A 14,233-nucleotide genomic window follows, 5' to 3' on the forward strand; every position below is an offset into this window, starting at 1 on the left:
CATCTGTGACTAACAAGATCTGGAGAGTTTGATTTTTGCATTTGTGAGCTGGCCCAAACTTCTCATCACACTTGTAACAAAGCCCTCTCTCCCTCTTGTACTGTAGCTCTGCATCGGTGAGTCACCGAAAGTTGTTGTCGTGAGAGGTGGGTGGCGCTGATTCAAGTAGTCTTTCTTCTTTTACATTTCGCAATTGAAAAGGTGGAAGACGATATGGAGGTTTCATTGAATTGGGTACCCTCCCAATTTTAAGAGGTTCTGGGCCAGGTGTAAACCTATTATAAACTTCCCTTTACTGGTCCATTGGGCTTGGCCCGCTTTCCATTTGCTTTTTTTTCTAAAACCCAATTCTTTTCTTCAATCCTATGGGCTTGGTCCATGAGCTCAAACAGATTGTTGGGCCTAACTAATCTCAATTCAGCCCTTATCTCTTCCTTCAGCCCACTTGTAAATGTACCCATGAGCAACTCTTCTTCAACCTCTTGCATGGGTGCCGCCAGCAGCTCAAACTGCTCACGATAGTCAGTCACGGTGGTGGTCTGTTTTAGCGTTACTAGTGATTCAAATGCCGATCCTTTGTATGACGGCCTAAACCGGTCGATCATCGCTTTTTTGAACGATCGCCAGTCCGTAAATGGCACACGTGAATCTACCCATTGGAACCAGTTCAGCGCTCGCCCCTCCATGCACATTGCCGCGGCTTCCAACTTCTCCTCTTCAGCAAACTTGTTCACCTGGAAGTATCTGTCGGCTCTGAAGAGCTAGCCATGGGGATCCTCACCATAAAATACCAGCAACTCCAATTTTATCACCTTCCGATCTTCTCCTCCACTCGCGCTGGACTTTGATTGATTTTGGCTTCGATCATCGTGGCTTCCATGGATCTCCGACGATTCGGTCTTATGCTTCCCTCGGTTCACACTTCCATCCCTCTCCTCCTTCACTTTAATCCATTCCCTCAACTCCAGCAGGTACTCCTTGATATTGCCGACATCCTCCTTAACAGTGTTAACGTCTTCCTTAACACTTCCCACCTCTCTCTCAATTGCTTCCATTCTTCCCTCCATTCTCCTATTCACCATACCAAACCAGGCTCAGATACCAATTTGTTGAGAACCCAGATCCTCCAACTCAACGCAACCCAACTTTGATTGTAATTCCAGAACTCAAACAAACAGTGTTCCAACACCAAACAGAAATGAGGAATGTAGTGTTACTATGAATATTGCACTGTATTGATTGATGAATGTAATGACAACAACACTGTGAAAAACATATAAGAAAAACAATACTGTAAATGTAAAGATAGCTAGCTCTTCGAGGGGCTAGTTCCTCCCAATTTCACACTCAAAAGATATCCCTTTTACAATTTGAATCTCTCAGTATATACCGCAACGTCACACGCAATGCATGGTTCTGTCCACGTGGATAACTAACTCCCCCTCTTGCGCGCACCCGTTATTTGCCCGTAAGGTTCCTTTTGTAAACATGAGTAGTAGGGGTCGAAGCACTATGGTTCCAGATCCTCCTCTTGTTTTTAAGCAGCCAACCAATCTGGTAACTCCATCAGAGATTTTATCAACCGTTGCCTCATGTTCTGAAAATTCTCAGCTTGGTCAGCGCATGAATGCTGGAGCCTCATCCTCAAATCTTATACTTTCAGTGTTCCCTTTACCTTCTAGTTCTTCAGGCGTGTCCTCCTCCGAATGGGTTTTAGATTCTGGAGCATCACACCATATTTCTCATGATTTGAAATCCTTTGTTTCCTTGCATCCACCATCATCTCTGCAAATCATGGCTGTTAGTGGCCCTTATATGGCAATAAAAGCAGTTGGTTCTGTGAAAACAGATAAATTCTCTCTTTTTGATGTTTACTATCATCCTGATCTCAAAGTGAACCTTGTCTCTGTTAGTCAATTGTTTGATTCTGGTTACTTAATCTCTTTTACTCGTACCACTTGTCTTGTGTGGGATCCGCAGTCCCAGAAGCAGATTGGGAAAGGTTGTAGGCAACGGGGATTATATGTTTTGGATGAGCTGAGATTACCAATGCCTGAAGCTGCCAATAGCTTTCCACAAGTCCCTTCCACTACAGGGGATTCTCAGAAAGTCCATCATCTCTCTGGGACATTCTCTTCTCCCTTTCCTCCCTTGGGTTATCCTAGGGCTGGTCCACGTAAGCAAATCTTCTATGACCCCAAAACTACCCGGGCTGCTGTTGTTACATGTGGTGGACTGTGTCCTGGGATGAACACTGTGATTAAGGAACTAGTGGTGGGGTTGTGGGAGCTGTATGGTGTGAGACGAATTTATGGGATTCAAGCTGGGTACAGAGGGTTTTATTCCAGGGAGCCTGTGCAGTTGAGTCCTAAGATGGTGCATGGATGGCATAAGAGAGGTGGCACTGTGCTCGAGACCTCTCGGGGTGGTTTTGATCTCAATAAGATTGTTGATGCTATACAACACCATGGATTTAATCAGGTACCGATTACCTTTACTTTCTGCTTAATGTGTTTTACTTTGTTGCATAGTCAGTATTGTCCCTTTAACTTTCTTTTTTCTTTTCTTTTTCTGAGTAAAAGAATGTTGAAACCATTAAGAACAAGTGGAAAGAACGGTTCCAATAATAAAGCAAAGCATGGAACTGCATTGCTATTTGCTAGTTTCACTGCCTTTAACTTATTTCTTTGTGTAAATTATGCTAATCTTCTCTTTTTCTTTTTGAAACGCAGTAGTTAATGTTGTCTGGTTTTTTCATATTCTTGGAGGTTTTATTTTCATATTTTGATATGCAAGATGACATCCCTTTGCCCTTTTGATAAGATTAATTAGCAATAAGTTTATATTATGTCATCCCATCATCGCACTTGAACATTGTAACTTATTTGATTTTCTTTTTATCACCTCTGCTTCTCTGAAAATGATCAAGTCATTGATTCACTATATCCTCATTTACTAGACTTCAGATTTGGGACCTGCTGCAGCTGTTTCAATATATTACAAATCACAACCGTTTGCGTTAGGCAGACCAAACGACTTGAATAAAATTTATTCTTGATTGACAAGAATTGAATGTACATCATTTTCCCAGCACATTCCGTGTCCCTTAGGAATCTTGAGAAGAGACCCAGCAACTTCTTGAGTGTGAATACATCTACTTCCTTCTGTACTTTATTCTACACATGTAGTAAAGTTTAAAGCAGTCTTGTTCTGATGTTCGCATGCATATATTTTGATATTCTGCTGCAGTATTGGTTTTGGCTTTTAGGAAAACAAAGTAATCATAAGAGTTAAAGCTTAAATAAATGGTACAAACAGGAATCCTGGTATCCTCTTGTGTTGGAACTCTGTTCTGAAATACTTGGGCAGGTATCTGAGTCTTTTCATTTGTGTCTTTCATAAGCTGAAGAATGTTAACATTAACGCGATTTTGTGTGACCTTTTGGGAGTAAGTGTCAAAGAAAGAATTCAAATCCAAGATTTAAGAATTACTTATGTGTCGCTCATTCAATTAAGGACTGTGGTTAATGAAAACCGTAACTCAAAGCGCTTTCATCACGCAAGAAATCCATCAATAGCTAACGTATTATAGGAAGATTACCATTGTTATGAAACCTCAATGGAGTAAAAGGTTATTTCTAATAGAATTATCAGCTGGCGTATGTATCAAAATGCAAGGTTAGTTTATGCTAATATTGGTGGAGGGTCTGCCCCTGGCCTTTGGTTCCAATTATCTTGTCTTGCACCGAGTACGGTAGAAAGAATGACTTCGTTTCATGTAGTTATTATGGCTCCTTTATCGCCTGCATTGTGTGATATTCAGATTCGTTGATAAAGTCTCAAGTGCTTTCTTCAAGAACTGAAAACTGGTTGAAATTGATGATCCCACTACTTGATATTTGTTGAATGAACTATCTGCTGCTTCTCAACTCTTGATTGAATACCATATGCATGCTAGAGAATAGAATCACAAACGCAGGTTTGGTGGATGGAATGCCCTTTTATCTCTTACTCATGTTTTCATTGTAATGGCGATGCTAATTGAATATTTCTGTATGCTGCATTCCAAACACGTGAGCAGGTTTACATCATAGGTGGAGATGGCACCATGCGTGGAGCTCTAGAGATTTTTAATGAAATCCAACAACGGAAACTGCATGTTGGAGTTGTTGGAATTCCAAAAACGGTTGACAACGATGTAGGAATTATTGATAGATCATTTGGGTTCCAGACAGCAGTAGAAATGGCTCAGCAAGCAATCAGTGCTGCTCATGTGGAGGCAGAGAGTGCAGTTAATGGAATTGGCCTGGTGAAGCTAATGGGCCGAAGCACAGGACACATAGCCCTTCATGCAACATTGAGCAGCCGTGATGTGGATTGCTGTCTAATTCCTGAAACTGAATTTTACTTGGAAGGGAAAGGAGGGCTTTTTGAATTTCTTGAAAACCGGCTGAAAGAGAATGGGCATGCCGTACTGGTTGTAGCAGAGGGAGCAGGGCAGGATATGATACCGAGAACTGATGCCCAGAAAGAAGAGAGGGATGAATCTGGAAACTTGGTTTTCTTAGATGTTGGTAGCTGGATGAAGTCAGAGCTAAAGAAGTGGTGGGACAGAGACCACCCAGATGAGTTGTTTACAGTGAAGTACATAGATCCTACATATATGATACGTGCAGTTCCTGCAAATGCTACGGATAACCTGTATTGTACACTACTAGCACATTCGTCAATTCATGGTGTTATGGCAGGTTATACTGGATTTGTGTGTGGTCCTATTAATGGCAACTATGCATATATTCCATTGGAAGAGGTGGCACAGGCTAAGCATGAAGTTAATACAGGGGACCATAAATGGGCATGGGTGAGGTCTGTGACCAATCAGCCTGATTTTGGGAAGAGCTAAATTAATGTTTGAGCTTACAAAAATCCAAGGCCAAATGCTTTCCTCAGTAAATGCATCTGGGTTTGCCAGTGCAGTTTCTTGTTTGTTGATAATAAGAAATTGAGATTATTGAGCTGTATCACAATATGTCAGGACTTAAAAAGGGCATATTTTGATGCCAATCCAGTGTAGTTGGGCTTTTGTTGCTTGCATTCTTCAATGGTAATATACTGCTGTTAAGCACAGATACAGTTAGTTAATAAAATGTATGTTATGTTTTGCTTTCATTCACAATGAAATATATATTTGTTAATGTGTCTATGTGAATGGATTCAAATCTAGCTAGCGCTTTAACAGCAACCTATATGCCAGATGTATTCTAAATGGTAGGATCCTCGAAAAATATGAAATTGTTTCCATCTTTGTAGCCTGGTGGATTATTATGGTAATTTTATACTTGTATAAGAATGATTGAAGAGATTTGTGCTGCTGCCACTTNAGAGAAACAATTATAAAGTACTTCACCAAAAACTACTTAATTGTTTTCCCAGCCCAAAAGGCAATTCGACACTTCAAAACAGCGACAAAAGCGCATATAATAACTCAAATCAATTTTAGCGGACAAAGAACACAAAATGATATGTTACAGTTGTATCATTTGCTTTTATATGTTAATTTTAATCATATTTCATCGCATCAGTTTAAGAAAACTACTCAGTATAAATTTGAATTTACAATATTATTCCCATAATCAAAAAGAAAAAAGAAATGATGGGGAAGCAGACCTCGGCGGCAACCAAGGGGAAATTGCCGGCATTGGCGGCTCCGGCTCCCTTACGCCAATTGATAAGGCGAATAGCATCTGGAGAGTCTCTGGACATGCCGAGGGCGTCAATCAGACACGTGGCAAGCACGGACTCTTTGAGGCCATAACTGCCTCGCTCTCGGTCTAAAGAGGGGAGTATGAGGCGCAAAGAGCTGAAGTAATTGGAGGAGTCGCAGTAGGTGTCGAGGAACTTGCGAAACTTGGAGCGTTTCTTGAGCGGAGGTTTAGATTTCTGTATCCAGTTGAAGAGACTCACCAAAACACTCACTTTTGTTTGCTCAGTCTTGCTCATTTTGAAGCCAGAGGGAGAGGGAGAAGACCTCGTGTCTTGCCGCTTAGTCGGTACGCATATTTATGTTTTGTTTCGGTACTATTCTGTTGCCTTCACTTAGACGGCGTGTCTCGGAAGCTTTGAGTTTGAAAATTAAAATAAAATAAATGATTGCTGTGTTTTAAATTTTAATTGAAAACAACTAACTTCAATTGTGTCTCAAATTAACTAGAAAATAAAAATACTAAAATAATTATATGTATGATAATGACTGTAAACAACCCGAGGTTTACCACCCCCTGTGGTATCAGGAATAATCTTAAAACCCTTGCTGTTACTCAAACGTTATTAACCCTCACATCTGACATGGTACTAACTATATTGCCCTTTGCCCCTTTCCTTTAATTCATTATTTAATACAAAATATATTACTTAATACAGTACTTAATAATAAATAATATAAGTAATAATGTAAAGTTTTAAAAAATGACGGGTGCGTTTGTTTCGCAATTTTTATCCACTCATATCCAAAATACACATTTGTTTCTCTATTCTAAAACTACTGTTCTATTTTATTAAATTTTTTAAACCCCCTAGATTTGTTAATTTAACTAAACACCTCCAAAAAAAGTTTAAAAATTGATAAAAACACCCCCACCAACCCACATTTGTCAAATTTCGGTCACCACCACCGGAAGGTGGTCGAAATCTGGTATAATGGCACACTATTGGCTGGATCTAGCCAGTAGTGTGCCGATCTAGCCTTTTCCGGCCAAATCCACAGTGGATTTGGCTGGAAAAGACCATATCAGCACACGACTGGCTAGATACGACGACTCCGGCCACCCTCCAGCGATGGTGGCTGGCTGCCAATATTTAATAGGTGAGTGAGGGTGTTTTTGTTAATTTTCAATGTTTTATTGCAGGGGTGTTTAGTAAATTAACAAACCTAAGGGGTGTTTTTGTTAATTTTTAAATCATACTTCGTAATAACCATCCAATTTTACTTTTTTCAAAATATTATTCTAAAAAGTATCAAAATAATGAACCAAACGCACCTAGCGTCTCTCGGAAGCTTTGAGTTTGACAATTAAAATAAAATAAAATGATTGCTATGTTTTATTGAAAATAACTGGGGTGTGTTTGTTTTATTATTTTAAGTAGTATTTTTTTAAAAGTTGAGTTGGGTTATTATTATAAAGATAGGATTTAAATTTGAAAATGTATTTGGTAAGATTATTTTTTAATCCCCTACATTTGTTAACTTAGTTAAACACCCCCTATAATAAAAGTTTTAAAATTAACAAAAACACTCACACCCATCCATTGCCGATAGTGGTGGCTAGGGATGGGCATAATACCTGCCCTCGCAAGGACTCATCCCAACCCGCCCCGAACGGGGCAGAGTTTCCCTTATTCGGGGTTTGGCCCGGGCCCAAGCTGAAAATCGGTCCCCAAATTCAAGGACAGGATTGGTCTAGGCCCGCCCCACCCCGGGCCCACCCCCGTTATATATATAAATTTTAACCATTTAATCATATATTAATTTTAATAGTTGAAAATCAATTAATGAAGCCCTAAATTATACAAGAACAAATTATAATTGTGCAAGTATTTTATGAAACCGCATAAAAATAGGTAATAAATAAAACTAGATTAAATATAACAAATCATTATAAATATTTATAATACATAATAAAATTTGTTACATATATATATATATATATATATATATATATAATTATAATTATATAATATTATATATATATATATTTTAATGCTATGAAACAAAAGTTATACATTAGACATTAGACATTATAAATTATATATGTATAATGTATCATTTGATATTTTGATTGATCATAATAAATCAATAAATCATTATAAAAAAAATTTGGTTCCTCATTCAAGCATTATTTCAATTCCATTACCTAATTGCCCTTGTTATATTATGGTAGCTATTTATTTAGAACTTATTATAATATATATGGTAGTTATTTATTTAGAATTTATTATAATATATATGTATAATGTATCATATGTAATATATTATGCATAATGTTATGTATTATTTAGAATATTAATGAGACATTATAATATATATGGTATAATTTATTTAGAATTTATTATAATATATTATATTTTATACATTATACACAATATGCTGTAAAACAAAAATTATACATTATATGTTATTATCCGTAATCATAATATCATTTGTTAATACTTGTTACTTAATACAATAATACATAATATTATACCATTAATATATAATATATTTACATATATGTATAATGTATCATAATTATAATATTGATTCATTATAATTTTTTTTAATCCTTATAGATTAAAAAAAAAAAAACTATAATGTAAAACCCCCAAACGGGGATTTTAGGGATTCCCCGTATTCCCCATTTGGGCTATCATTGGGACTGGGGAATCCCCTTTGGCTTTCGGGCCAGGGTAGGAGACAGGGGTCCCCAGCCTCGCCCCAGCCCATGCCCATCTAGCTGACTGCCGAGAATATGTCGGTGGATGGGGGTATTTTTATCAATTTATAAACTTTTATTGTTGGGGGTGTTTAGTTAAATTAACAAACATAGGAGATTAAAAAAATCTAGGGTGCGTTTGGTTCAATATTTTTGCCCATATTCTCAACTCGATTTTACAAATAACATTTGGCTTATTATTCAGACAATGCAATCCTGAAAATCAAATCCTAACAGGTATCCTGACAGTTTTTTGACCGTTGAAGACAATTTGCAATCCTGCTTTTATTTCACTTTCTCACTTTTCTTCACTGCTTCAGTGCTTCACCATTTCACTTTCTCAGTTCGGTTCACTGCTTTAGTGCTTCACCACCGTCACAAACCATCTTGCTACCCTTCCAACATAATCTTCCACTTGCAAATACAAAACAAAGCACATTAGCCAAACGACCAGCCACCTGAATCAGAAAACCACCCCACAGCACCACCCAATCAATCTGCCAACATCATCACAACAGAACCGCACGGCCACCACCCATCACCATCTTCCACCATCATCGCAAACCCACCACGAATACCCACCGACGTCGTAGATCTGTCACTATGAAGCCCCGACGTCTCCGATCGCCACAACCCCACTGCAACCACCCACGTACGTCTCCGATCTGTCACCGTGAAGCCCCGACGTCTCCGATCGTCACAACCCCACCGCAACCACCCATGTACGTCGGAGATATGTCACCGTGAAGCCCCGATGTCTCCGATCGTCACAACCCCACCACAACCACCCACGTACGTCATAGATTTATCACCATGAAGCCTCGACATCTCCGATCGTCACAACCCCACCGCAACAACCCACATACATCGCAGATCTGTCGCCATGAAGCCCCGACGTCTCCGATCATCACAACCCCACCGCAACCACCCACGTACGTCGCAGATCTGTCACCGTGAAGCCACAAACCCATGAACACCATGACCGAAAAGATTTGACTTCTGTGAAGGGAACACTGTGAACGGGAAAGGTGTTTTTGATTTTTTTTTGGTTTGCAAGTTTGTAAATCTGTTGGACAAAAGATGTGCGCATGCATTTGTTTGCGAATCGAGTTTGTAAATCTGTTGATTTTTTTTGTTTTGCACGTTTGTAAATCTGTTGTACCCATGAATTTATTCAGAGAAGGGAAAGAGACCCGTGAAGTTTGCGAATCCAGTTTCTTAGCTTCCATGACGTGTTTGTTTTCAAGACACCCAACGCAATTGTCCTGATTTTTATTTTTATTTTGGCTTTGTGTTTGTACTCTTTTTTCCTTTTATTATTCCTTTTAATTTGGACTTTAATAATGCATTTTATAATTGGTGAACTCAAAGTGATTTTTGCACATGAGAAACTTGGATCTGGTGGATTTGTTTGTGGGGTTTAACAGTTAGAGCATATGCCATGTTGCTTACAGTGTTTAGCACATGCGTCAAAATATTGTGTAGCTTCATATGTTCTGTATGTGACATGCTGTATGTAATGGATAAATTTTGGGAGTAAAAAATTATTGGATTATTGGAAATATTTTTTTGGGATTTCACTAACTGATATATTTGTTTTGTAGATTCGACATCGTTCTTTAATCGTAAGAACAAATTACGCTCATATGCACAGATGTTAGTATAATTTGTCCCGACGTCACAGGATTGATTACTACTTGCAGTAGAGGTAAAAGTTTTGACCTTTTTCTAGACTTGGAGTTTGTCATACACCCTGTTGGTCGACAATGTCTGTACCTTCCCTTACATTGACGTCTTCAAGCAGTGTCGGATCGAACGAGGTATAAGTTTATCTGTGGTTACTTTATTACGTTTACATGTGCATATGTCTGTTTGTAATGTGATTGGTGATTCGTATGGTGTCCCAATGTTGGTTGTTGTTCTCACCGTATTGTCCTTAGATGAGTGATACTGTCAACTGGTCCGCTGAGATGACCCATAAATTTCTGGTCTTATTGTTGAGTGGGCCAAAACTTCGCACGGTACTTCAATAAAAACAGCAGATTACCAGGAAATGTTGGACGACTTATTATCAGTGGCTGGGAGGAGACTCAACGTCACACAAATAACCTCTAAGTACTTTCGCCTGCGAAGGGTATATCAAGGATGGCGAAAATTGCTGCAACACACGGGGTTCAGGTGGGATCATGAGTCGCAAAGTCCAACGTATCCCGTAGAGGTTTGGCAAGAATATGTCAAGGTAAATTTTCATCTTTTTTAACTAATATTAATCAACGACACCGTAATTGTACGCATTTTTTTTTTCGGACTACCAAATATTAATATATTATTCTTTTGCATTACTAGCAAAACCCACTGGCGCAACAATTCTACCACAGGGGACTTCCTCACAAGGAGCTTTATGAAATCATATTTGAGAAGCAAACTGCCATTGGGAGATATGCGTACGCATCTACATCTCAACCAGTGGAGATCCTCCACTTATTCCAATCAGGGAGCGGTTCCCATGGATGATAGCGACTTTGAACCTGATCCAGATCGGAAGACAGGGGAAAAATGGCCAAACATATCTAGCCATAGAAGAGCGAGAAATAGGAGGAACAGAAGCGGCCCGGGATAATCACTTGCGGATGTCATTGGTAGATTGATGGACGAGCTTGTGGAGAAGTGGACTATGGGATCGAGGGCTAGCAATCGCAATGGAGATGAGAGGGACGAAGAGAACACCAATGGTCCATTTGATCTGTTTTCCATGAGCAATTGTATTGACATCATGATGGCCATACAAGTACCCACGGAGTTTTACATGCCAGTTGTCAAGTACTTATATCAAAATCCAGGGTGGCGGGAGATATTTGTGAAACTCGCGCCCGAGGAAAAGGCTAATTGGATTTATAACGACTTTTGGAATTTGTAGATGACACTATATGTCCTAAGTGTTTGCCAACACTTTTGTATGCGTCAGTGGACACTTGTCATTAGAATTAGAATTTATAACACTACTGTATGAACTTATTAATTGCGCTACTATTTTATGTGAGATTACATGTTTCATATGAGTTTTGGATTGTCATTAGAATTAACTATTGATTGTTATATTTTGCTAAATAGTACAACAACTGTTAATTGTTGATCAATGTTTTGCAAATATGCAGGTTTAAATGGCATCATCTAGCCATACAGGAAGAAGACGACGTTCTACAGATGACGAAGAAGAAATACTGATAGATATAGCCATTGCACTATGCGGTGTTGCCGCATTAGAAACAACTGGGCGTCAACTATGACATACATCCATATTAACTGGTTATGAGTGCATGTTGGAAGTACTCAATGGTCATGCTGATGGGATCTTTGACAAGTGCCGCATAGACAAAGACTTTTTTACATACTTATGTGACATTTTGTCAGAGCAAAGCAAATTGCGACCAACCACGAAGACGAGTTTGGAAGAACAAGTTATGATATTTCTAACAATCGTTGGTAAAAACGAGACAATCAGAACGATGATGGAGGATTTCAGGTGAGACGATCTCTAGATATGTTGGCGCTGTTTGCGAGGCGATATGTGAGTTGAAGATAAAGTTTATCAGACCACCTGACTTCAATGATGTTCCATGGGAAATATCAGCCAACTGAAAATATTACCCTTTCTTTAAGGTACTGGTTCATTATGTTTTCTATTAATGGATAGTTAAGTTCATTGTGTTATTAATGTTGATAGTTGGTTAATATGAGTAAAATTCAATTTTGATGATAGGACTGTATTGGAACCATTGATGGCACACATGTATACGCTTCGGTTCCACATGAATTTGCTGGTAGGTACCTTAATCGCAAAGGAACGTTGTCACAGAATGTAATGGCTGCATGCGACTTTAGGATGATGTTCACTTATGTCGTTACTGGATGGGAAGGATCTGCGCATGATTCAAGAGTTTTAAATTCAATTATTAATGATCCTAATTTTAGATTCCCACATCCTCCACCAGGTATAAGTATTTTCTTGACATATTATAGCGTATTTGCTCCACTGTTGAGGCCCTGTAATTCAAATAACGTGTATGATTTTATTATAGGGAAATACTATTTGGTTGATACGGGTTATCCAAATAGAGAGGGGTTCCTCGCCCCTCATAGGCGAGTGGCTTACCATATTTCTGATCACCGTCGTAACCGAAAGGGGCCACAAGAGTTGTTTAACTACAGACATTCTTCACTCCGCAATATTGTCGAAAGAACCTTTGGTGTTTTGAAAAGTCGGTTCCGTATTCTGAATGGAATGAACAATTACCTGTTGGACAAACAAGGGAAAATTGTTATGGCATGTTGTGTACTTCATAATTTTATCAGAATGCACAATATGGAGGACCCTATCTTCGAACAGTATACTGAAAATATGGGTAATGAGCAAGTATATTGTGATCGCCAAAACGGGGCAGAAGATGGCCGAAATGGAGAAGGACCAAGTCAACCGCAGCAAGGTATTATAGACAACATGACGACTGTACGGGATAACATAACGAATGCATTGGGGGTAGCACAGTGGACCATTTCGTAATTGTAAATGAAGTATACATGTAAGAACGATTGTAAGGGTTGATAATTAGTACTTTTGTCATATATGTATTAATGTTATGTTTTTAAACAATTGGATTAGTACTTGAAATTAATATGGGTTTTTGTTTTTTAATATTTACTGGTTACAAAATTACCAATAAAATGTTTAATATTAAAAATGTAAATTGATAAGTTTTAAGGTTATAATAATACATTATTTTAACAAAAAGCACCAAAATATTATATTAATAAATCATTTATAAAAAATATATCAATCAAATATTCAACACAAATAACAAGGTCAAAATACTCTACCAAACACATATTCTTCAAATCCTATTCTCGTAATAATAACCCTACTCAACTATCCAATATTATTCCCAAAATCCTATCTAAAATAATAAAACAAACGAAAGTTTTGAAGAAAAAAAAAGAGTAAATGACATGTTCCCACCCAAAGATTAGCAAAATTCCAAGTTCCCACACCTAGTTTCATTTATTCCAGATCCCCACCCTTAAATTAAATCATTTAATCTAACATTTAAAGGGTAAAATGGTAATTTGAACTGCATTAAATCTTAAATAAAAATAAAAATTTCAACATAACCCCTTGCATCTCAAATTTCTTTTACAAGCACCCCTCATCACTCCCTTCCTTCGCGACAGTGGCAAAAAATTAGATATGGCCAAATTCTGTCACCGTTGGACATCACCGCCACCACCACTAGCCTCCCCCACTCATCCTTGACAAAATCCATCCATCCCCAGCCTCGTACGCCTCCATTTTGGCTGGATCTGAGCCTTTTCTCTGAGATTTTCCCGTCCCTTGTGGCTATCAGAAAAATCTAGATCTAGCTGGATTTCGGTGTCATTTGACATCACTGCCACCATTATTAGCTTCCCCAACTCATCCCTAACAAAACCCATCCATCCCCTAGCCTCGTTCGTCTCCATTTTGGCCGGATTTAAGCATTTTAACCGCAAGTTTCCCCTACCTCGTGGCTGCCGAAAAACCCAGATCTAGCCAGATTCTGTCGTCGTTTGACATTACCACCACTACACTAGCTTCCCCCACTTATCTTCAACAAAACCTATCCATCTCTTAGCATTGTCCGCCTTCATTTTGGCCGGATCTAAGCCTTTTATCCGAGATTTCTCCTCCCTCATTGCTGCTAGAAAAATCTAGATCTAGCTGAATTCTTGCA

At 38.5% G+C, this 14,233-nt stretch overlaps 1 protein-coding gene across 1 annotated transcript; it reads left to right on the forward strand.

Annotated features, from left to right (window-relative positions):
• Positions 1-1,488: 1,488 nt before the first annotated feature.
• On the forward strand, positions 1,489-5,169 carry LOC116125313 (ATP-dependent 6-phosphofructokinase 2-like). Its single transcript, XM_031411054.1, has 2 exons — positions 1,489-2,481; positions 4,082-5,169. The coding sequence occupies exons 1-2, from the start codon at positions 1,489-1,491 to the stop codon at positions 4,901-4,903; spliced, it is 1,815 nt and encodes a 604-aa protein (XP_031266914.1). The 3' UTR covers positions 4,904-5,169.
• The last annotated feature ends 9,064 nt before the right edge of the window (positions 5,170-14,233 follow it).

Source organism: Pistacia vera, unplaced genomic scaffold, assembly GCF_008641045.1.
Source record: "Pistacia vera cultivar Batoury unplaced genomic scaffold, PisVer_v2 Contig162, whole genome shotgun sequence".
Taxonomy (NCBI): Eukaryota; Viridiplantae; Streptophyta; class Magnoliopsida; order Sapindales; family Anacardiaceae; genus Pistacia; species Pistacia vera.